We start from the raw sequence: 26,226 nt of genomic DNA on the forward strand, positions 1-26,226 counted from the left end.
GCCCAAACCACTTGATTTCTTAGTTTCTACTCAACTAGATGGATGACGATTGTCTCTAAACACACTACATTAGAACATTAGAGCTCTAATGGAATATTCTATCAATGAACTGCATTCTCCCAGGCCAGATTTCTGAGGATGTTGCACTTGGCTGTTCCTTCTCCCCCAAGAGACATTCGGGAGTTGTTGAAGACTGCTTATTTTGTTGTAGCCCAATCAATAACCTCATTACTCTTTGTCAAGTTAAATCCAACTGCCCCAAGCAATGAAAGTCACAAGAAAGTCCTCTGTACCGCTACAGCTCCCTGCCACGAGTCATATGTGTCTAACTGGGCTATTTTCACCTAAATCTATGATGCTGGGGTCAATTCCATCTAAACTCCAATTCGATTCAGGCATTGTATTGGATCATTATTTATGACCCAGACAGTTACTAATTATTTAGAATGAGAATATTTTGTTCATTAATCATATTTTCAATTAAATCGCTGAATTGACAGAGTTGAAACAAATCAACTCACCACTGTGCAATCCTACCATTTATCTACATACTCACAAAGATGATTTTTATCGTCAAGATGCCGCATTCATCATAAACACCACATTACATAGCTGTCTCATTCTAAACTTAAATAACACTTACTGTATGTATTTTAAGTCTCAGCAAACAATTTCTACATCATATTATTAAATAATGTTACACCATGAGTGAACCTGAACCCTCGTTAGCACTGCAAAACTGTATAAATTGAGGAACAGCAAAGCTGACAAAGAAAGTCAGACATCTTCAGCTGTAAATGGAAATCCATGGCAACAGGAGAGAATGACACACAATGCCATTGCCTAACGCCAGCCGATTTCATGTAAACCTGGTTGGCAATAATGACGGCAAACTCCATACAGATTCCCTGCCCGATTATAAGAAAAGCATTCAGCAGACGTGAGAAAATGTTTCAGTAGTCAGAAAATCCTTCAACATCATAGGCAGCTTAGACAATAGAAAATTCAGACATTAAGTGCAGCAGGTGTTTGGAAGGAATGCCATTTTGTAGACTTCAATGGTACAACACAGATTGGATGCAGCAGAAGAACAGAGTTCACAGAAACACGGAAGCCTTTTGTGAACACTTAAAATGCACTGGCGTAATAAATAGATACAGTACACACCTGAACGAACACATAGTCGTCCTGAACAACCAGAGAATTTTGGTCTATGTGTCCCGGGAACAGGTATTGTCTGTTAGATTCTGTGCATCGTTGAGCTCTGCATGTAACATACTGAGCACCTAACACAGAAGATAACAAGATTAGTTGTCAGTAACAATCCTAGAACAACCAACCAATGAAGAAAAATCACAAGCTAATGGACTTCTGTCTATCTTTAGTGGGCACTAAAACTTTCCAAACCTATTCTCCATTTTCCAGGGACAAGATAAAAATAGCATTCCTCTTGCACTGTAAGAATCAATGAAACAAAAACAAAAAACGTGTTGACAATTCAATCATTCTCTCTCACATCACACAAGTAATACTATTTTGACCCGCCAAGGAATCCTGGTAATTGGTTTGATTGAATAAGGTCTATATTGTTAGCATTTTTGGAGAATTTAGGTTCTGATATGAGGTACAAGGGACTGATTGAAGGGGAAATACATCTATCAATCTATTATATAAAGCTCTATATTTGTCAAGATACTCGTATTCTGCTTTACGTGCTTCTGGGACCTATCCCACAGCCAGGAATGAGCCTTATCTTTTCAGTGACCTCGCTCTAAATAAGAGGCAAGGGATCCATGGGGTCCTGCTACTGCAGGGGAGTGAGGCAAGTTACAGAACAGCACTCACGTCCTTTGGCGATGTGGGTCTCCATGTGGACCACATCTGCCTCTCTGTCCAGCCCCGTTTGTGCCCTGCAACATAGGAGACAGAGGTGGAGGAAAAATAGGACAAGAAGGGAGGAAGGTGAAAGGTGGAGGAAGAGGAGGAAGAGGAGGAGAATGAGAAAGGGGAAGATTGAGAACAGCAATTTAGAGGAGGAAGAAGAGGAGGGGGAAAAATTATATGGTGAAGAGGAGGAAGAGGAGGAGGGGGAAGTAGAGAGTGGGGAAGATGCAGAGGAAGATGAGGGGGAAGAGGAGCAATTTAGAAGCAGGGGGATCACCATAAGAGGACAGTGGCAGCCCGTGATGGACAGCACAGACAACACATCTCCATTTCCTGTAGGTTTGTGGTCTTCTCTTTCTTTCTTTTCTTTCTTTCTTTCTTTCTTTCTTTCTTTCTTTCTTCTTTCTTTCTTTCTTTCTTTCTTTCTTTCTTTCTTTCTTTCTTTCTTTCTTTCTTTCTTTCTTTCTTTCTTTCTTTCTTTCTTTCTTTCTTTCTCTCTCTCTCTCTCTCTCTCTCTCATTCATAATTTGTAATATGACATAAAGGCAAGGTAAACTCTGTTATATGGTACTATTCTAGAAACATTATATAGAGGCAAAAGCATTTAATGCAGGCAGTAAATTCAAGCAGTTAAACATTTCATGTGTAAAATCATAAATTGTCCAAGCATATTATTGTCTTGTGTGGGGTGCCATTACACCCCTCCTGCTGTCCTTATTCATCAATTGTTTTGCTGTTCATGTGGGGTGACCTCCAAACAATGTCCTTTTTTTCTCAGCTTGAGAGGCACTTGGGTTTGATACACAACATGACAGACCGGGATAAACAGCATCACATCAATATTCACTGCCTTGTGTCCGTGCACTTGAGATTATAGAATGACAACGAGCAAAAACAACATGTCAGACTTAGGCTTTAGAAAGAGTAGCCCAATATTCCTGGCTACGTGATATGGGTTCAAGTACTGTAGGCCAACACTTTATGGTTGGTTGTCATAATCTGTCAAGACCTGTTTTGATATACACTAGTCTGACAGAGTTGGGTAGGGATCCATACATAACCTTCATTTTAGTAATAAAAAAATTAGATTTGACCTCACACTGAACTTGGTCATTTGGTATGTGTAAGACTATAAGACAATGGGCTTTACATACATAATATGTTTCAAGGTAGCTGAAAGATAGCATTTCCAATTTGCATATGAAATTCAATAAAAGACACAAATGCTAATTTTATCTCTCATATTTCCTAGATTTATGATAAAGAGATTATAGAAAGGAGTTTTTCTAAATTAATAATGACAAACATGGGCAGGAATGAAATCATACCAGAAGAACCGTCCAGGAGTCACGTTCTCACTAACCAACTGCCATTTTCTACCAAAGTCCATTGTGCTGTACACCTGATAATACATGAATGTGATCAAACATTAGTGGAATATGCAACATTTCACATCAAGTTTGTAACGTCAACCTTTATAAATTGTAATGCAGAACAGTTGATAAAAGAACAAAATACAAAACAGAATTGTTCAATACTTTAGCAGTATCTTTCAACTTTGGACTTCTTTCAACTTGAAATATTTATTTTCCATTCAACATTGAAATAAAAGTGCTGCTGCTTACCTTGTTGTCAGGACTGCTAGCCAGCAGCCAGTTTTCCTGTGTTGGATGAAACAGCAGTCCGTCCATGTAGAAGTTAATGGGATGCTTCTCGAAGCTGGCACCTTCATCCGAGCTGATGAGTACACTGTGTTCCAGCTCTGGGTCGCTAAGCATCATTATCTAAAGTACAGAAGGGGCGAGAAATTAGGGGGGGGAGGGAGAGAAAGAGAGTATGGATCATTGTGCTCAATGGAGGATATGATTGCATGTCATTGTACAACATTAGGAATAAACAGCTGTATAAATGCATTGTTGATGAAAGCAAAAGCGACATGATGTACCAAAATCATTAGTCAATAATAAACTGACCAACAGAACAGCTTGTGGTAAAATATCTTAGTGATTTTTAGTACGGTAGTTATAGTGAGGTAGTTAGTCATTGTGTGGTTGAAGTGAGTGGGGTACTGTAGTAAGTGAGTGTGGGGTATAGTGGAGTAGTCAGTGAGTGTGGGGAAGTTAGTGAGGTGTAGCAGAAATATAGCAGAAATCTCTATGAACTGGTGTCTGGGTAGGATTGTCGAATGACACTAAACTCCAAGAAAAAAGGGTTCCAAAAGGGCTCTTCAGCTGTCCCCATAGGAGAACCCTTTTAGTTCCAGGTAGAACCCTCTGTGGAAAGGGTTCTACAGTATATGGAACCCAAAAGGGTTCTACCTGGAACAAAAAAGGGTTATTCAAAGTGTTCTCCTATGGGGACAGCCAAATAACTCTTTTAGGTTCTAGATAGCACCTTTTTGTAAGAAATAGCTTGGGTGTTCTGAATACATCAATGTGAATATACCAAGAATGACAATGTTCAGAACCAAGATGGAATGGTTTGGTGCTGATAATAAACATTGAAACATTATTTGGAGTCCTGCTCCCTCTAACTGGAGTTAACATCATTCCAGAAACTAGTCTTAACTCAACAATACACTACACACACTAAACTAAACAATACACTTCCTGGATAAACACATAATACTCTGCTTATCACTGGAGTCATTTACCATGGAGATGTTATACACACCTTTCTCTTGTTGGTTGGGCAGACGTAGAGGCAAGCCAAGGTTGACCCAACCTTATTATTCAGTTTTATATAAGTGCTCCCATAGTCCACTGATCTGTGAACAGTAAAGAAGACCATGAAAGGACCACTTTATGAGTTTTTCTCTATTGATGTGGCCGGAGTAGGTATAATACTCAGACATCTCTTTACGTGCCGAGCCTGTCATTTAGCTGTAACACACTCGGCTGCTCTAACCACATATACTTCCCCCCATTAGATACCAGGGTTCAATCCCTTTGTTCTTCCTTCTGACTGTCTCTCCAACTTACCTGTCTCTCCCTCTGTTTCATTGCTGTCTAAATAAAGTGCAAAACAATATGTAACGAGAGCAGTGGCGGCTCCTGAAAAAATTCTCAGGGGGGGCAATTTTTCTGATGATTTAGGTGACCTACACACATTTTCAAAAAGATATGTCCAGCAACAACATGAAGACAGGGGCAGCATATAAGTCAATGCCAGAATCATTTATTGACTGATCTCAAAAGTGTTGGCTTACAAAAGCAAAATAAGTTATCACAGTAAAAATAATCAAGGGTGTTCTTTCACATTCCTCAACACTGCATAAACAATATGCATTTCCATAAACAAATGAAATATCAGCTGAAAATACAGCATCTTGGTATTTGTTCAGATTGCAGGATCAACAAGAGCTTTTACCACATTTTTTGCCTCATGGTTGAATTGGAAATATGTGCACCTGAGCATAATTCACAACAAGCAAGCAGGAGCTTTTGATAGAGGCTACTGAAAACATTGATGCAAGTTATTGGTAATAAGAATTTTTTATAGACTTCCATATTCTGCCCTCTTGTATATATTTGTGAAAATGAACAGTGATAGACATTTTGCCTGAAAACAGAATTTGAAAATAATTTCTAGAAAAGGTAAACACAGCTATCTGTATGGCTTTGTAAAAATGAACAACCATATTCTGGCCAATTGTATAGATTTGTAAATATGAACAACCATATTCTGGCCAATTGTATAGATTTGTAAAAATGAACATGAACAGATTATTTTATTTTTTTACTTTTTTATAATGAAAAATAACTATTTTAAACAACATCAACTGTGAACTGATCTGGGCGTGTGTGTGTTAAAGAGACAGACAGGGAGGGACAAAGAGAGAGAGAGGCTACATTACTTGTACTGAAACTGTTCTCTTCTCTCTTTCAATGCAGAAAAGCGGTCAATGACTTTCTCATTTAAATCAGGCATGCTGAGGACTAGTTCCCTCTCCATGGAAAGCATGGCCAGTGCATTCAGACGCTCCTGGCCCATTGAATTTCGCAGGAATGTCTTAACTCGTGTCAAAGTTGAGAAACATCTCTCAGCTTCAGCTGTTGTCATTGGAGTAGTTATGAGGATGTTCAACAGAGTCACAGTCTCAGAGAACGTCTCCTGGAGGTTGTAGCTCATGAGAACCCGGTACAGTGCCAGTGCACCACAGTTTGACTTTCTCGTCGTCGGCAAAAATACAGTTCAGTCTCTCCAAAAGCACACTGGCGATTGAGACTGAGGTTGATTCCGAGATGGGAAGGAACTCAAAAAAGCGCTCCTGCACTTTGTGGTTGCTATCTATGTACCTCAGCACAAGCACCAGCTGTGTCTGTGTAGAAACGTCCGTGGTCTCGTCAGCTTGGATAGCTACGAAGTTCGCCGACTTCACCTGCTCCACAATATGTTCCCTCATGACCGCTAGCATACACTCCAGTAGCTCGTTTTGAATGGTCTTTGATGTGAACTTCTTTCAAAGAGACAATCGAGTTGCACTGAACGTTAGCCATCTTGATAGTAGTACGTGAATTGATTGACGCTGCTACCCGCTCTTTTCTTAGTTACGTTCATGGTTATGTTACGTATGACGAAAGCGCGTAAGTGCAAGCCCTCAGAAACCCATAGAGATTGTATTGAAAGCTCTGATATTTGAAAGGGGGGGGGGGGGGGGCATTTGAAGCACGACTTTAGCCTGATTGGACATTTAGTGGCAGATCAGACGTCTAGATTAGAACACTGATAACTACTGTTGCCGTGATATAATTGATTAGAAAAAAATCCCTTCCTTTTCCCGTTTGGCAGTGCGTCGCCCATATCGCCCTAATGAACACACCGCCCCTGAACGAGAGTCTCTTTACATTTGATTACATTACATTCTTTCATATAATGACGTACCTTTCAGAATTTAGTTCAAGTCTGTTTTACCTCAACTTGGTGAATGAATTGTGTTTTGTCGGGTAATTTATTAAATTGAATAAGTGTAAAATTGACCTAAATCCCTGGAGCACTTTATTTAAGCTTCTATGTCCACACAGTAGGCTATGCTGAATTGCCCTCCAGAAACAAACAAATGAAAGACAAAAGACATTTGCTTCTCTGAACGTTGTTCGATGACAAGGGTGAATATACAGTATCTTCCTCCCTCTCTATTCTTTATGGTTCTATTACTACTCACCAAACACATAACCCACTCGCCTCTCTCAGTTCTACCTGGGCGCTTCCAAATTAAATTAAATTGCATAATTGGATAGATACCCAGAGTCTGCTATCACTGCTTGTGCATTAAGCTGCATCATTTCATTTGCTGTTGACATTGTTTGCAAAGGTTTCCTCCTCAACTTTTTTTAGCTCCTCATTTCGGTTGACAAATCCCCTCAACTGTAGCTGGAAAGACAACATCAAAAAATGAAGTTATTACAGTGACACGTTCCTTCACTAAGGGAAGCAGTCATTACTTTGTAACACACAGGAGATGCTTTTTGTGAATTGATCTTCTTATTGCATTTTGCCATCAAGAGTGCCACGGGGCTATATAAATAAATGATGTATCTTATTATTGCAGAGATAATTTACTCTGTTTCTTTTCATAACATTCAACTGCTTTCCTTTTTCAATATCATACTAAGAGCCTTGCCACACACCCTGAGGTACAGTCTAATTTACTGGCGGTGCTATTGTTAACCAGACACCTTGATGATGGAAGACCTTCTGTACACAATATGGGATTTCAAAATGTGTCAAGTCAGGTGTAAATCTTAGCGGCGCCTCTAGTGAAACAGAAATTAATTTGAGTCTCTCTGCTTGGTGAACTGATGGTCTTTTTGTCAGGTGTATTTCAAAATTAAATGAGTTTCCTGTGGGCTTGGGAAAAGGTGAGCTGAAAAAACACAAGAGACTTTATCAGTCTCTGTATAATCCTTAATGAATTCTATTCTTATCTATGATGTGACAGCATACTGTACAGTAACTCACCATACCATATGAATGGGATTGGTAGGCCTACGGTTGTGGCATGTACTGTGTCAATTGGCTCTGCATGTAATTGCATTCTGCTATACAGTGAGGGAAAAAAAGTATTTGATCCCCTGCTGATTTTGTACGTTTGCCCACTGACAAAGAAATTATCAGTCTATAATTTTAATGGTAGGTTTATTTGAACAGTGAGAGACCGAAGAACAACAAAAAAATCCAGAAAAACGCATGTCAAAAAAGTTATAAATTGATTTGCATTTTAATGAGGGAAATAAGTATTTGACCCCTCTGCAAAACATGACTCAATACTTGGTGGCAAAACCCTTGTGGGCAATCACAGAGGTCAGACGTTTCTTGTAGTTGGCCACCAGGTTTGCACAAATCTCAGGAGGGATTTTGTCCCACTCCTCTTTGCAGATCTTCTCCAAGTCATTAAGGTTTCGAGGCTGATGTTTGGCAACTCGAACCTTCAGCTCCCTCCAAAGATTTTCTATGGGATTAAGGTCTGGAGACTGGCTAGGCCACTCCAGAACCTTAATGTGCTTCTTCTTGAGCCACTCCTTTGTTGCCTTGGCCGTGTGTTTTGGGTCATTGTCAAGCTGGAATACCCATCCACGACCCATTTTCAATGCCCTGGCTGAGGGAGATGGACAGTTATTTTGTGTTTCTTCCATTTGCAAATAATCGCACCAATTGTTGTCACCTTCTCACCAAGCTTCTTGGCGATGGTTTTGTAGCCCATTCCAGCCTTGTGTAGGTCTACAATCTTGCCCCTGACATCCTTGGAGAGCTCTTTGGTCTTGGCCATGGTGGAGAGTTTGGAATCTGATTGATTGATTGCTTCTGTGGACAGGTGTCTTTTATACAGGTAACAAGCTGAGATTAGGAGCACTCCCTTTAAGAGTGTGCTCCTAATCTCAGCTCGTTACCTGTATAAAAGACATCTGGGAGCCAGAAATCTTTCTGATTGAGAGGAGGTCAAATACTTATTTCCCTCATTAAAATGCAAATCAATTTATAACATTTTTGACATGCGTTTTTCTGGATTTTGTTGTTGTTATTCTGTCTCTCACTGTTCAAATAAACCTACCATTAAAATTATAGACTGATCATTTCTTTGTCAGTGGGCAAACGTACAAAATCAGCAGGGGATCAAATACTTTTTTCCCTCACTGTATATCAAAACCAAGATCAGAGAGTTTCCTGGATGAGGGAAATCAACATTGACCCAATAGCAAGGTAGTTAAATACTGTACATCATTCAGTGAATTGATCCACAAATGCATTCTTAAAAGGGTGTCAATTGTGTTAGAACAGATCCCTACCTATTATCAAATAAGTGTCAACATATAACACTATATTAAGATGTGGGACATTCACTGTATTACAAGAAACAACTAGCGGGTCTATTTCACTCCAGCAGCTTCACTCTTAGACAAAAGGTACTTTTGGTTCTTTGGACGAGATTAAAGAACCCTTTACAAAAAAGGATATATATATAACCCTACCCTAGAGTGTAAAAAAAATAAAAAAAATAAAAAAAAAATAACCCCAGTCACTACAAACTCTGAAATCACAGCTAAAATACAAGGAGCAGGCAAGAGGCAGGTTGAGGACAGGCAGAAGTTAATTAACCAGGTCAGAGTCTGAAAGGTAGAGGGCGGCAAGCAGGCTCGAGGTCAGGGCAGGCTGAATAGCATGGCAGGCGGGCTTAGTGTCAGGGCAGGCAGAAAAGGTCGGAACCGGGAGGGCTAGAAAACAGAGACTAGGGAAAACAGGAGCACGGAAAAACACGCTGGTAAGCTTGACGAGACAAGACGAAATGGCAACAGACAAACAGAAAACACTGGTATAAATAGACAGGGAATAATGGGAACAAACGGGAGACACCTGGTGGGGGGTGGAGACAAGCACAAGACAGGTGAATCAGATCAGGGTGTGACACTAACGTTCCCTTTTAATTTGTTTCAGCTGTTTTTTGCAGTGACATTTATATCCATATTAACCCTCTGGAGTCAATGTCCACACCCGTGGAAATATAATTAGCAAAATACAACAAATACCCATCACAATTCATCTGATTAAGCTAGAGATATGTTTGTTTGCGTATGGCGACCTTCCGCATCTGCGGTGGAAGGTGACCGAGCTACAGACCATGAGACATCCCGAAAATCGGTCTTCTCACGAAAACGTCTGTAGCGTCTGAATGGTTTGGTCAACGGTATGACCACTCTATGGAAAGATGAGACTCTGACAAACATGATGGTCTTCTCCGTTTTGCTCTCCGACCCCCAAAGGTACAGCCAATCTGCCAACTTCTGTATATAGCGTCCGAACAGATTGGGATACATACAAACTAATATGACCCCACCATCGGGTTAATAGCAGTAAAGCCAAATTCAATATTTTTTTATACCTAAAGTGATACTAAAATTCAAAATCATATAGCCAAATAATCCTTGGTATGACCATCTTAAAACAATTCCATATTTTATCTTGGCAATTAGCTAATTGTTAGAAGACTGTTGCTGACTGAGAGGAGGTATGTACACTACGGGTCAAAAGTTTTAGAACACCTACTCATTCAAGGATTTTTCTTTATGTTTACTATTTTCTACACTGTAGAATAATAGTGAAGACATCAAAACTATGAAATAACCAAAAAAGTGTTAAACAAATCAAAATATATTTTATATTTGAGATTCTTCAAATAGCCACCCCTTGCCTTGATGACAGCTTTGCACACTCTTGGCATTCTCTCAATCAGCTTCATAAGGTAGTCACCTGAAATGCATTTCAATTAACAGGTGTGCCTTTGTAAAAGTGAATTTGTGGAATTTCCTTCCATCTTAATGCGTTTAAGCAAATCAGTTGTGTTGTGACAAGGTAGGGGGGGGGGGGTATACAGTCCTATTATGGCAAGAACAGCTCAAATAAGCAAAGAGAAACGACAGCCCGTAATTACTTTAAAACATGATGGCTGGCTATTTGAAGAATCTCAAATATAAAATATATTTTGATTTGTTTAACACTTTTTTGGTTATTACATGATTCCATATGAGTTATGTCATAGTTTTGATGGCTTCACTATTATTCTACAATGTAGAAAACAGTAAAAATAAAGAAAAACCCTTGAATGAGTAGGTGTTCTAAAACCTTTGACTGGTAGTGTATACATTATTTATAATAAATTATGTATAGTAAGTATTGGTGATTCATTAGCTTAGTTAATCATTACATTACTTTTAATACACTATCTCTATGTTTTGCTCAGTCTGGCAGTAACCCAGAACTATCAGAGGCAGAGGATCTCTCTTTTGGCTGCTGGTGACAACAACTGCATGTAAGTTGTTCTTCTACATCATAATAATAATATGTCTGCATAGCATTTTGTCTTCATTTTGGCAGATGAACTCATGCTTATGTCTAAATAATGTTTTTGCACCTTTTTTTTAATAGACAACAACCTATAAAGTACTGGCGAAGGTAGCCCAGCGGCTAAGGAGTTGGACTTGTGGCTAGGAGTTGGACCTGTGGGCGAAAGATAGGTGGCTGGTTTGAATCTCAGGCCGGGCGCTGTAAAAAATTGGCAGAATTGATCTGACAACTGGAAGGCTGCTGGGTTCACATCCTCAAAACATTCCCTCTACAGTTGGGCCCTTGAGCAAGGCCCTTAACCCCACAGCATGCTGAATGTATTATTACTTTAACTCTGTATGTATTTCTTAATGTTGTTTTCTTTTGAGTGGCAGCCTACGTTTTATGTTTTATAAACGTACATTTAAATGGATAATGTACCTGTATCGCCCCCCCCAAAAAAGTATTTATTAATGTTTAAAATAATTAATTAAAAAACAGAGCCCTGCTAGTTCAGCACTTTTGAATGCATAAAATGTTCATGAAGTCTTACCTCCAGAGAGAACTCTCAGTGAAAGCACCCAAGTTAAAGTCATACTGCTTCGTCAAGGTCAGGATCACCTAAAAATAGAAAACAAAATGCATTTTAATTATACGCAATTGCAAGTACATCTATATCTACAATCAAGTGCACTTACAACATGCATTAGCTGTGTCTAACAGCATGGAATATACACTATTATTGCTACATTACCATAAAATATAATCTTTGTATGACAGCATAATGATGATTGATCCTCAGGTTGTCTAGATCAGCCAGTCTGTTGGTTGCAATGATCTGAAAGGCCATGCAAGCTGTCAAGTGTCTTGTCAGTAGCTCATGTGGAATGATACCTACATGACAGTGGATTCAGAAAATCGTTCAGTGAACAACGTAATGAAGTACGGCCAGTCTTCCCTATCGCTCACTCCCCCCTCCTTCTCTCTTGTCAAGAATGGCGCTGCAATGGATAACAGCCATTTTATTTTGTGTGTTTATTTGCACTGAACTTAACTTTTTTTTATACATAATGTTTCCGCCATCGTTTCCTATGACTGAAAAAAGCTTCTGGACATCAGAACAGCGATCACTAACTTCGATTTGGATGAAGATTTCTACTTCAACAAATCGGAGGCGCAGGACATACTGCTCACCCGGACCAGCCCCTAATCCCAGAGACTCTGAAAAGAAAAAGGCGTAAGAGAGGCCCACGCGTGGGCACCATGACGAAACTACGTCGGCGAGTACATAAAACGCCTTTACCCTCTTTTCTATTGGCGAACGTACAATCACTGGAGAACAAACTGGACGAGCTCCGTTCGAGACTATCCTATCAACAGGACCAGAAGAACTGTAATATCCTATGTTTCTAGGAGTCGTGCCTGAACAAGGACATGATAATATACATCTAGCTGGTTTTACTATGCATCAGCAGGACAGAACGGCAGCGTCGGGTAAGCTCAAAGGGGGAGATGTGTGTCTCTTTATTAACAACAGCTGGTGCGCAATCTATAATATTAAGGAAGTCTCGAGGTTCAGCTCACCTGAATTAGAATACCTCATGATAAGCTGTAGGCTAGGGTTACCAAGATTTCCTGCCCAAACCCACTCTCTTTTCCCTGGATAAATAACTGCGAGAAACTGTTAAATGATATACAATTATTTATTTGAACAGCATGTCTATATGCAATGTCTAAATCTGGCTTTTCTACATGTTGCAGCCTACTCTGGTACAGTATATATACTGAGCCTACCTCAGGTAATACATTCAATGCAGTATTAGCCTTATATTTAGCTAATGAATGATGGGTTATGCATAAGCTTCTAACTTATAGCCTCTGTCTCTTGCGCAATACTTAGCTCAGTTGGCCTCTCTACCCTTAGCTCTTGCTGTCCCAGGAAAAGCTGGACTAGAAAAGCTTGTTGGACATTTTTTAAAGCATTTCTTATACTAATAGACTAATTGAAGAGGGATGCAAGCTCTTGTTTGCTGAATGTTAAATACAGCAGCCAATTGAATTCACAGAGAGTTTGAAAGAAGAGAGAACGCGGGACGGCGGTAGGCTCTAGCAGTTATTTGTTCAGAACCACAACCATTCAATCTTCTTGAAGAGAAGTGATAGCCGTCTGCATCTTATTCTAGTCCTATATTATTCAAGTATGTCATTACAATGATTCAGATAAGGACAATGAAACTCATTTCATTTAACTTTTGAAAGCTTGGAAGGAATGAAGCAACAACAGAGACAGAAAGAGAAGGTACAGTAGACTAATATTTACGACGCACAGCATTAGGGGACATACTGTGCAAGGTGGCCTATATGAATGTGTCAGCTTACTAATTATAAAAATGTAAAATAAACCGTATTATTTTTCAAAATTAAAATAAAATTTGCTAGCCTATAATTGTAACTTTGAAGGCCATATGTCCTGCACCAGCATCGCATGTTCTCTCCCAGCTTCATGGTTTGAACGAGGTCCATAATTCCAGTCCATATACTGTAATACAGTATAATACAATACAGTAAAGTAATAGGCTACAGTGCACACTCAAAAATATTAGGCTACTGGAGCTTGTTTAATTTATTTACCCAAGAGAGCATAGCTACATCTATGGGCTTTTACATTTTTCTGTCGTGTGTAATGTGTGGTAGCCTATATATCATAGGCTATATATTGGATAATGGCACAATCATTTGGGCTTTTCTGGGCTTGGTATCATAAAATGTATTTAATGTAGGGTTCATAGAATGTATTTAATGTATGGCTCATCAGGATCAGGTAGCATCGTCATTGAATTCTCCTGCCCATTAAAGCTCTATTCAAATCCAGACATAATGTACAGTGCCTTGCAAAAGTAATGTACAGTGCCTTGGCGTTTTTCCTATTTTGTTGCATTACAACCTGTAATTTAAATTGATTTTTATTTACATTTCATGTAATGGACATACACAAAATAGTCAAAATTGGTGAAGTGAAAAATTCAAAAAAATAAATAATGGAAAAGTGGTGTGTGCATATGTATTCACTTCCATTGCTATGAAGCCCCTAAATAAGATCTGGTGCAACCAATTACCTTCAGAAGTAACATAATTAGTTAAATAAAGTCCACCTGTGTGCAATCTAAGTGTCACATGATCTGTCATATGATCTCAGTATATATACACCTGTTCTGAAAGGCCCCAGAGTCTCCAACATCACTAAGCAAGGGGCACCACCAAGCAAGCGGCACCATGAAGACCAAGGAGCTCTCCAAACAGGTCAGGGACAAAGTTGTGGAGACGTGCAGATCAGGGTTGGGTTATAAAAAAATATCAGAAACTTTGAACATCCCACAGAGCACCATTAAATCCATTATTAAAAAAATGGAAAGAATATGGCACCACAACAATCCGGCCAAGAGAGGGCCGCCCACTAAAACCCACGGATCAGGCAAGGAGGGCATTAATCAGAGAGGCAACAAAGAGACCAAAGATAACCCTGAAAGAGCTGCAAAGCATGGTGGTGGCAGCATGCTGTGGGGATGTTTTTCATCGGCAGGGACTGGGAAACTGGTCAGAATTGAAGGAATGATGGATGGCGCTAAATACAGGGAAATTCTTGAGGGAAACTTGTTTCAGTCTTCCAGAGATTTGAGGCGGGGACGGAGGGTCACCTTCCAGCAGGACAATGACCCTAAGCATACTGCTAAAGCAACACTCGAGTGGTTTAAGGGGAAACATTTAAATGTCTTGGAATGGCCTAGTCAAAGCTCAGACCTCAATCCAATTGAGAATCTGTGGTATGACTTAAAGATTGCTGTACACCAGTGGAACCCATCCAACTTGAAGGAGCTGGAGTAGTTTTGCCTTGAAGAATGGGCAACAATCCCACTGGCTAGATGTGCCAAGCTTACAGAGACATACCCAAAGAGACTTGCAGCTGTAATTGCTGCAAAAGGTGGCTCTACAAAGTATTGACTTTGGGGGAGTGAATAGTTATGCACGCTCAAGTTTACATCTTCAAAGTGGTAGGCATGTTGTGTAAATCAAATGATACAACCCCCCCAAAAATTCTAGGTTGTAAGGCAACAAAATAGGAAAAATGCCAAGGGGGGTGAATACTTTCGCAAGACAGTATGCTTTATATGCTTTAGAATGACACTTCTGCTTTTGGTGGGAAATACCGGGTTTACCACGAGAAAAGTGATTTATTCTTGGGATGGAAAATGTGTAAAATACCAGGAAAATATTAAACCCTACTGTAGACCATAATATTAACCAAGAGAGAATTCATCTATATTTTTCGTAGCTATCTATTTACCACCACAAACCGATGCTGGCACTAAGACTGCACTCAACGAGCTGTATAGGGCCATAAGCAAACAAGAAAATGCTCATCCAGAGGCGGTGCTCCTAGTGGCCGGTGATTATAATGCAGAGAAACTGAAATCCGTCTTACCTAATATATACCAGCATGTCACCTGTGCAACTAGAGGCCAAAAAACTCTAGATCACCTTTACTCCACACACAGAAACACATATATTTGGCAAATCTGACCATAACTCTATCCCCCTGATTCCTGCTTACAAGCAAAAACAGAAACAGGAAGCACCAGAGACTAGCTCAATATGGAAGTGGCCCGGTGAAGCGGATGCTAATCTAAAGGACTGTTTTACTAGCACAGACTGGAATATGTTCCAGGATTCATCCGATGGCATTGAGGAGTTAACCACATTAGTCACCGGCTTCATTAATAAGTGCATCGACGTTGTACAGTACATATCCCAACCAGAAGCCATGGATTACAGGTAACATCCGCACTGAGATAATGCCGCTTTCAAGGAGTGGGAGACTAATTTGGACGGTTATAAGAAATCCCGCTACACCCTCCGACGAACCATAAAACAGGCAAAGCGTCAATCTTACTACACCGGCTCTGATGCGCAGATGTGGCAGGGCTTGCAAACTATCACGTATTACTAAGGGAAACCCAGCCGCGAGCTGCTTTGTGACGCAAGCCTACCAGACAAGCTAAATGCCTTCTATGCTCGCTTTGTGGCAAGCAACACTGAACCATGCATGAGAGGACCAGCTGTTCCGCACGACTGTGTGATTACGCTTTTCCTAGCCGGTGTGAGTAAGACCTTTAAACAATTTAACATTTACAAGGCGAAAGGCCAGATGTATTACCAGGACATGTACTCAGAGCATGCGCTAAACAGCTGGCAAGTGTCTTCATTGACATTTAAACCTCTCCCTGACCCAGTCTGTAATACCTACATGTTTCAAGCAGACTACCATAGTCCCTGTGCCCAATAACGCCAAGGTAACCGGTCTAAATGACTGTCGCCCCGTAGCACTCACATCTGTAGCCAACACCATCATCCCAGACACCCTGGACCCACTCCAATTCACAAACCTCTCCAAAAGATCCACACATGATGCAATCTCTATTGCACTCCACACTGCCCTTTCCCACCTGGACAAGAGGAACACCTATGTGAGAATACTGTTCATGGACTACAGCATAGCGTTCAACACCATATGCCCTCCAAGCTCATCACTAAGCTAAGGACCCTGGGACTGAACACCTCCCTCTGCAACTGGATCCTGGAATTCCTGATGGGCCGCCTCCAGGTGGTGAGGGTAGGCAACAACACATCTGCCACGTTGGCCCCTCAAGGGTGCATGCTTAGTCCCCTCTTTTACTCCCTATTCACCCATGACTGCATGGCTGCGCACGCCTCCAACACCATTATTAAGTTTGCCGACGATGCGACTGTGGTAGGCCTGATAACAAAAGACTATGAGACAGCCTATAGGGAGGAGGTCTGAGGCCTGGCAGTGTGGTGCCAGGACAACAACCTCTCCCTCAATGTCAGAAAGACAAAGGAGCTGATCGTGGACTACAGGAAACAGAGGACCAAGCATGCCCCCATTCACATCGACGGGGCTGTAGCGGAGTGGGTCGAGAGCTTCAAAGTTTATCGGTGTCCACATCACTAAGGATCTATGAAAGTCCACACACATCAACACAGTCGTGAGGAGGGCACAACAATGCCTCTTCCCCCTCATGAGGCTGAAAAGATTTGGCATGGGCCCTGAGATCCTCAAGAAGTTATGCATCTGCAACATTGAGAGCATCTTGACTGGCTGCATTACTGCTTGGTATGGCAACTGCTTGGCACACGACCGCAAGGCACTACAGAGGGTACATCACGGGCCGAGCTCCCTGCCATCCAGGACCTCTATACCAGGCGGTGTCAGAGGGCCCTAAAAATCGTCAAAGACTCCAACCACCCAAATCATAGACTTTTCTCTCTGCTACCACATGGCAAGCAGTACTGAGTACCAAGTCTCGATCCAACAGGACCCTGAACAGCTTCTACTCCCATGCCATAATGCTGCTAAATAGTTATTTAAATAATATAGCTACCCGGACTATCTACATTGACCCTTTTTGAATAAACTTTTTTTACTCATCACATTCGCTGCTGCTACTGTTTATTATCTGTCACTTTATTCCTAGTTATATGTACATATGTACCTCAATTACCTCGTAGCCCTGCATATCGACTCAGTACTGGTACCCCGTGTATATAGCGATGTTATCATTACTTGTGTATTTATTATGACTTTTATTATTACGTGTTTAACTTTTCTATTGTTTATCTATTTTCTTTCTCTCTGCATTGTTGGGAAGGGCCTGTAAGTAACCATTTCACTGTTAGTCTACACATTTTTACATTTACATTTTAGTCATTTTAGCAGACGCTCTTATCCAGAGCGACTTACAGTTAGTGCATACATTATTTGTATTTTTCATACTGGCCCCCCGTGGGAATCTGTTGTTTACGACGCATATGACAAATAACATTTATATTATTTTCCTTTTACCTCTCTCCTTCAAATAGATTAAACCAGATTATCAAAATTCATAGTGCAGTATGCAACATAAAAATTTCAACAATCAATATTCAACCAATAATATGTTGATTTAGGTTTGCCAGTTCTACAAGCATTTCATTGCTGTAGTACTAGTCAACCCTGTGACATTCATCTTCTACCATGGAATGCAATGTATTGACGTAAGTGTCAATTGGTTGATGCTCATCTTTTCCCATTGCCACCGCAAAGCCTACTGGGAGCATGGCCAGTTGACATAAGTGTGACAGGATGATGTTTTGAGGCTGATAATGGGCTGGAGACGGAGATAGCATTGCAAAATCTTGATTTTGTGGTCAATTAACCATTTCTTTGCTGGAAGATCCACTTGCGGCCAAATGTCAGCTTCCTGGAAGAGGCAACCAGGTGTTTTGCTAAAATGTCCTGGTACTGGGTAAAGTTCATGATGCCGCTGACCTTAAAAAGGGCTCCAGGACCAGTGGAATCAAAATAGCTCCATAACATCAAAGATCCACCACCATATTTTACAGTAGGTATGGGGTTCTTTTCTGCTTATTCATCCTTATTCTGACGCCAAACCCACCACTGGTGTGCATGGCCAAGACCTGTATTTTCATGTCATCTGACTATAGCACCAGTTCCAATCCAAGGGCCAATGCAGTTTAACAAACTCAAGGCATTTACATTTGTTGGATGACTTGAAAATAGAGCTCTTTGGCCACTCACACCAGTGGTGGGTTTGGTTTCGAAAGAAGGATTGTTAGAAGTTGATCTTCCAGCAAGACAATAACCCCGAGCACACATAAAATTCTACAAAGAAATTGTTAATTGACCACAAAGCCAACATTTTGCAATGGCCATCTCAGTCTCCAGACTTGAATCCCAATGAAAACCTGTGGTTTGAATTGAAGAGGGCAGTCCATAAGCACAGAAGAAGGATATCAAGGATCTGGAAAGATTCTGAATGGAGGAATGGTCTAAGATCCCTCCCAATGTGTTCTCCAATCTCATAAAACATTTTAGAAAAAGGCATAGTGTCGTTATCCTCGCAAGGGGAGGGTGCTGGAGTATTGAAAACAGGGGTGCCAACAATTTTTACCCCTATCTTTTTTTGATTTTTTAATTACTTGTTTTAACCAAATTCTCTTTCTTTGAGCAATTGTATTAGTATAAAATAACATAATTGTAAACTTTTTTCAGCATACCATATAGCTCACATATTTGTATTTTTTATTTTATACAGTTTATTTTGCTAATCTTTATCAAGGGTGCCAATAATTATGATCTGCCCCGGTCAACTGTAAGTGCTGTTATTGTGAAGTGGAAACATCTAGGAGCAACCACGTCTCAGCCGTGAAGTGGTAGGCCACACAAGCTCAAAAGCTGAAGAACATACGCACATCCAGGTACTTTCCGCAGGTGCTGGAGTTGTAGGCAAATTCATGAAAAACAGAAAGGAAAATGCTGCACACTGCTGCTCATGCTCCCAGGTGATATTTATTTATAACAATGTTTCGACCCTTAGGTCTTCATCAGTCATCCATGCCACACAAGCTCACAGAACGGGACCACCGAGTTGCAACACTCACTACCGAGTTCCTAACTTCCTCTGGAAGCAACGTAGCACAAAAACTCTTAGTCGGTAGCTTCATGAAATGGGTTTTCATGGCCAAGCAGCCGCACACAAGCCTAAGATCAACATGCACAATGCCAATCGTCTGCTGGAGTGGTGTAAAGCTCGCCGCCACCTGGCAGTCCGACGGATAAATCTGGGTTTGGCGGATGCCAGGAGAACGCTACCTGCCCGAATGCATAGTGCAAACTGTAAAGTTTTGTAGGGGAGGAATAATGGTCTTGGGCTGTTTTTCATGGTTCGGGCTAGGCCCCTTAGTTCCAGTGAAGGAAAATCTAAACGCTAGACCATACATTTTAGACTATTCTGTGCTTCCAACTTTGTGGCAACAGTTTGGGGAAGGCCCTTTCCTGTTTCAGCATGACAATGCCCCAATGCACAAAGCGAGGTCCATACAGAAATGGTTTGTCAAGATCTGTGTGGAAGAACTTGACTGGCCTGCACAGAGCCCTGACCTCAACCCCATCGAACACCTTTGGGATGAATTGGAATGCAGACTGCGAGCCAGGCCTAATTGCCCAACTTCAGTGCCCGACCTCACTGATGCTCTTGTGGCTGAATGGAAGCAAGTCCCCGCAGCAATGTTCCAACATCTAGTGGAAAGCCTTCCCAGAAGAGTGGAAGCTGTTATAGCAGCAATGGGGGGACCAACTCCATATTTATGCCCATGAACGAGAAAGAGTAAAAGAAAGAGAGGGGGCTTGTAGAAAGAGAGGGAGGGAGAGACGGAGAGAGAGAAGAAGATAAAGATCAAGAGAGGAGCAACAATGTGCTGTTACATCATAAATAAAACATTAAGACTGAAAGACGGGTCGAAAGCTCAATTACATTGAGTTTGAACACATTAACCTTGTGGGCCCCATAGAACGAGTCATTCAACCAAAAAAGCCACAAAGGAGTAAGATAACAATGCCAGAACCCAATATACCCATCAAACGATGGCTCTTCTAGGCTTGGACTATCTCCATTCCAGGTTAATTAACCAATCAAAGATATACATTTGCATAACTAAATGTGCCATGTCTGCAAGGACCAACACCAGAGTCAGAATCAATTTGGAATAAAATTTAGTTAAATGGCTCCGATGTTTGAACTAATTGCCTCTGAAAAAATTAGAGGAGGAAAAAAGTCCCACCAAACAGTGTAGGCTAGTATTAGTTTCTTTATGTTTTGCTGGTTATGATGGCAAAGTGGCTTGATACTTAGATAACATATGTCTGTAATAAACCTCTTTCCTGTAGGGAATGCTATATAATGAAGCCATATCATATTACACCAAAAGGCCTTGGTTGTCCTTCATTTACACAACTTAAGTGATGCCAAAGGCATTGTAATGTCATTGTCATTAATTTCATGATTTCACCCATCATTAGCCTTATAAAGAACAAATCATACAATTCCATAGATGATCTGTTGACTTGACTGTAATTGACCCTAACACAAGTGTCAGGCTAATATTTGGGTTTAGGCTAAGCGTAGACAACCAAGACAATGTTGTCTAAATTGTGAGAGCATCTCCCACATCTGTTGTTTCTCCCCATTGGCTTCATGACTATTAACAAATATTGACCCATTGAATTAGGTCAACGGCAATCCACGGGTACATAATTGGATTTATCACGGGTACATAATTGGACACAAAATGTTCAAACATCTCTCTCATTATTGTTAGGCAGAGCAACTGCAGCTCATGTCAATCGAGAACAACTACTATACCAAATCAAATCAAATCAAATTTTATTTGCCACATGCGTCGAATACAACATTACCGTGAAATGCTTACTTACAGCCCTTAACCGACAATGCACGGGCAATGCAAATAGTCCGGGTAGCCATGATTAGCTGTTCAGGAGTCTTATGGCTTGGGGATAGAGGCTTTTGAGAAGCCTTTTGGACCTAGACTTGGAGCTCCGGTACCGCTTGCCGTGCGGTAGCAGAGAGAACAGTCTATGACTAGGGTGGCTGGAGTCTTTGACAATTTTGAGGGCCTTTCTCTGACACCGCCTGGTATAGAGGTCCTGGATGGCAGGAAGCTTGGCCCTAGTGATATACTGGGCAATACGCACTACCCTCTGTAGTGCCTTGCGGTCCAAGGCCGAGCAGTTGCCATACCAGGCGATGATGCAACCAGTCAGGATGCTCTCGATGGTGCAGCTGTATAACTTTTTGAGGATCTGAGGACCCATGCCAAATCTTTTCAGTCTCCTGAGGGGGAATAGGCTTTGTCGTGCCCTCTTCACGACTGTCTTGGTGTGTTTGGACCATGATAGTTTGTTGGTGATGTGGACACCAAGGAACTTGAAGCTCTCAACCTGTTCCACTACAGCCCCGTTGATGAGAATGGGGGCGTGCTAAGTCCTCTTTTTTTTCCTTGTAGTCCACAATCTTCTCCTTTGTCTTGGTCACGTTGAGGGAGAGGTTGTGTATATCCCGTCAGCTGTATGTTGTCCATGTCGTCGTTCAGCCACGACTCGGTGAAACATAAGATATTACAGTTTTTAATGTCCCGTTGGTAGGATAACCGTAATCTTAGGTCATCTAATTTATTTTCAAATGATTGAACATTGGCTAATAGGATTGATGGAAGAGGCAGTTTACTCGCTCGCCATCGGATCCTTACAAGGCACCCCGACCTACGCTCACGATATCTCAGTCTCTTTCTCATGCGAATGACAGGGATTTGGGCCTTGTCGGGTGTCTGTAGGATATCCTACGCGTCCGACACTTTGAAGAAAAAATATTCATCCAATACGAGTTGAGTAATCGCTGTCCTGATATCCAGAAGCTCTTTTTGGTTTTAAGAGACTATGGCAGAAACAATATGTACAGAATAAATTACAAATAACGTGAAAAAACACACATAATAGTACAATTGGTTAGAGGGCTGTAAAACGGCAGCCATCTTCTCCGGCGCCACTTCAATACTTCTATACATGTAAATACTGCAGCCACCGGGGACCAAGCAGCAATTAACCTCTCTTACATAGTGTATCTGCAATGCTTGGCTATTGATGTTGCAGACGGCACATTGCAAATTCAATCATTTCTATGATGCAGTATTGCATTTATGTAAATTCCCAAAACAAACAAACAAGAACCGCAGCAAAAATTATTTTGCGCCTTCTAGGTAAATACAATGTTCAATGCATATCATCACTCACTTGCATACATGAAATTAAGTAAGGACCCTGGAAGGGTGAATTTATTCCTGTTTATGTTTTATTGATGTGGGGAGAGCCTTGCCCCAGGAAAGTCAACCAATCATTTTCAGAATCGCTCCCACTCTCTGTGGAGATCAGTCATCCCTTTATCTTAACATTTTATTCATGTTTTTTTGTTTTAATTGACTCTCTGAGTGCCTGATTTTGTTATGGAACCATGAATTCCAATCCTGTATCTTTTGAAAAACACCATGGCACACAGAGCAGATAGATTCATTAAAGTTATATTACACAAAAGCGTTGTTTGCCAAAGCAGATATTTTGATTCTTTGGAGATGCTTGAATGGACAGACTCCAAGGCAACAGTGTTCTAGCCATATAATTTCATTTTGAAATACATTTTGATACCAGCTGGACAACTCTCTCTCTCTTTCTCTCTCTCACGCACTTCTGACAAAATCACTTCTCCGTGCTACCAGTTCACTAGGTTTCCAGCCGAGAACAGAAAACTTGGAAACCCCCCCCCCCCCAGACTACCAATCGCTGTCCATGGTTCTGAAATAGCAACATCTACGTGGCTGCCTATCGATAGGCTATCAGATTATGTGGCGCTACTGCTTATTGTAGCCTATAACTTTAATTAAATGGATACATGTTTATTTTATTTGGTCGTCATTTTCTCATGTTGAGCCTAACATTTATGTTTCACGAAGCTATAGGCCTATGGTGTCACAATGCTGCTATTTAGAATGCTGGCTGGAAGCAATAATGTATTTTCTTGTTTAGTAATTAAAGTGGGAAATTCAAACATTGCAGATTGTAAAATGAATTTTCGATGAAACAGCATACTAATCAGTAACCAATGTATATTTTTATATAAAGTATATACAACTGTCCTGTAGGCCTAGGCCCATAGCCTACCTTAGCCGCAAGCACGCTCTCTCGCAGCTAGGATAGAAAGTTTGTGCTGCGTAAAACCAGTCTATTCATGTCAAATAAAACAATCAGTCCACCGTCAAAACAATAGCTTACTAGGGATTGTTTCATTATGCAGATAATACAGTCTAGCCTAGTATCCTACTAGCCTATCTATAGCTATATACAGTGGGGAGTACAAGTATTTGATACACTGCCGATTTTGCAGGTTTTCCTACTTACAAAGCATGTAGAGAATCACAAAAATCCATAAAATCACATTGAATGATTTTTAAGTAATTAATTTGCATTTTATTGCATGACATAAGTATTTGATACATCAGAAAAGCAGAACTTAATATTTGGTACAGAAACCTTTGTTTGCAATTACAGAGATCATACGTTTCCTGTAGGTCTTGACCAGGTTTGCACACACTGCAGGAGGGATTTTGGCCCACTCCTCCATACAGACCTTCTCCAGATCCTTCAGGTTTCGGGGCTGTCGCTGGGCAATACAGACTTTCAGCTCTCTCCAAAGATGTTCTATTGGGTTCAGGTCTGGAGACTGGCTAGGCCACTCCAGGACCTTGAGATGCTTCTTACGGAGCCACTCCTTAGTTGCCCTGGCTGTGTGTTTCGGGTCGTTGTCATGCTGGAAGACCCAGCCACGACCCATCTTCAATGCTCTTACTGAGGGAAGGAGATTTTTGGCCAAGATCTCGCGATACATGGCCCCATCCATCCTCCCCTCAATACGGAGCAGTCGTCCTGTCCCCTTTGCAGAAAAGCATCCCCAAAGAATGATGTTTCCACCTCCATGCTTCATGGTTGGGATGGTGTTCTTGGGGTTGTACTCATCCTTCTTCTTCCTCCAAACACGTCGAGTGGAGTTTAGTCCAAAAAGCTCTATTTTTGTCTCATCAGACCACATGACCTTCTCCCATTCCTCCTCTGGATCATCCAGATCGTCATTGGCAAACTTCAGACGGCCTGGACATGCGCTGGCTTGAGCAGGGGGACCTTGCGGTGCGCTGCAGGATTTTAATCCATGACGGCGTAGTGTGTTACTAATGGTTTTCTTTGAGACTGTGGTCCCATCTCTCTTCAGGTCATTGACCAGGTCCTCCATGTAGTTCTGGGCTGATCCCTCACCTTCCTCATGATCATTGATGCCCCACGAGGTGAGATCTTGAATGGAGCCCCAGACCGAGGGGGATTGACCGTCATCTTGAACTTCTTCCATTTTCTAATGATTGTGCCAACAGTTGTTGCCTTCTCACCAAGCTGCTTGCCTATTGTCCTGTAGCCCATCCCAGCCTTGTGCAGGTCTACAATTTTATCCCTGATGTCCTTACACAGCTCTCTGGTCTTGGCCATTGTGGAGAGGTTGGAGTCTGTTTGATTGAGTGCGTGGACAGGTGTCTTTTATACAGGTAACGAGTTCAAACAGGTGCAGTTAATACAGGTAATGAGTGGAGAACAGGAGGGCTTCTTAAAGAAAAACTAACAGGTCTGTGAGAGCCGGAATTCTTACTGGTTGGTAGGTGATCAAATACTTATGTCATGCAATAAAATGCAAATTAATTACTTAAAAATCATACAACGTGATTTTATGGATTTTTGTTTTAGATTCCGTCTCTCACAGTTGAATTGTACCTATGATAAAAATTACAGACCTCTACATGCTTTGTAAGTAGGAAAACCTGCAAAATCGGAGGAGGAGGAATGCTGCCTATGACCCCAAGAACACCATCCCCACCGTCAAACATGGAGGTGGAAACATTATGCTTTGGGGGTGTTTTTCTGCTAAGGGGACAGGACAACTTCACCGCATCAAAGAGACGATGGACTGGGCCATGTACTGTCAAATCTTGGGTGAGAACCTCCTTCCCTCAGCCAGGGCATTGAAATTGGGTCATGGATGGGTGTTCCAGCATGACAATGACCCAAAACACACGGCCAAGGCAACAAAGGGGTGGCTCAAGAAGAAGCACATTAAGGTCCTGGAGTGGCCTAGCCAGTCTCCAGACCTTAATCCCATAGAAAATCTGTGGAGGGAGCTGAATGTTCGAGTTGCCAAACGTCAGCCTCGAAACCTTAATGACTTGGAGAAGATCTGCAAAGAGGAGTCGGACAAAATCCCTCCTGAGATGTGTGCAAACCTGGTGGCCAACTACAAGAAACGTCTGACCTCTGTGATTGCCAACAAGTGTTTTGCCACCAAGTACTAAGTCATATTTTGCAGAGGGGTCAAATACTTATTTCCCTCATTAAAATGCAAATCAATTTATAACATTTTTGACATGCGTTTTTCAGGATTTTGTTGTTGTTATTCTGTATCTCACTGTTCAAATAAACCTACCATTAAAATTATAGACTGATCATGT

The 26,226-nt window shown here is 41.2% G+C and overlaps 1 protein-coding gene across 1 annotated transcript in view; it reads right to left on the reverse strand.

Moving 5' to 3' along the window:
- Window positions 1-26,226, reverse strand: part of LOC311131241 (VPS10 domain-containing receptor SorCS3-like) — a gene marked incomplete at both ends in the record, with an annotated part of 51,685 nt that overhangs the window by 21,106 nt on the left and 4,353 nt on the right. Inside the window, 6 exons of the mRNA XM_084164100.1 lie at window positions 1,168-1,286; window positions 1,846-1,910; window positions 3,213-3,286; window positions 3,510-3,668; window positions 4,558-4,651; window positions 11,756-11,823. Coding sequence (XP_084020226.1) covers window positions 1,168-1,286; window positions 1,846-1,910; window positions 3,213-3,286; window positions 3,510-3,668; window positions 4,558-4,651; window positions 11,756-11,823 — 579 coding nt within the window. The remainder of the gene's footprint in view (window positions 1-1,167; window positions 1,287-1,845; window positions 1,911-3,212; window positions 3,287-3,509; window positions 3,669-4,557; window positions 4,652-11,755; window positions 11,824-26,226) is intronic.

This window comes from Coregonus lavaretus, assembly GCF_964263955.1.
Source record: "Coregonus lavaretus genome assembly, chromosome: 1".
Taxonomy (NCBI): domain Eukaryota; kingdom Metazoa; phylum Chordata; class Actinopteri; order Salmoniformes; family Salmonidae; genus Coregonus; species Coregonus lavaretus.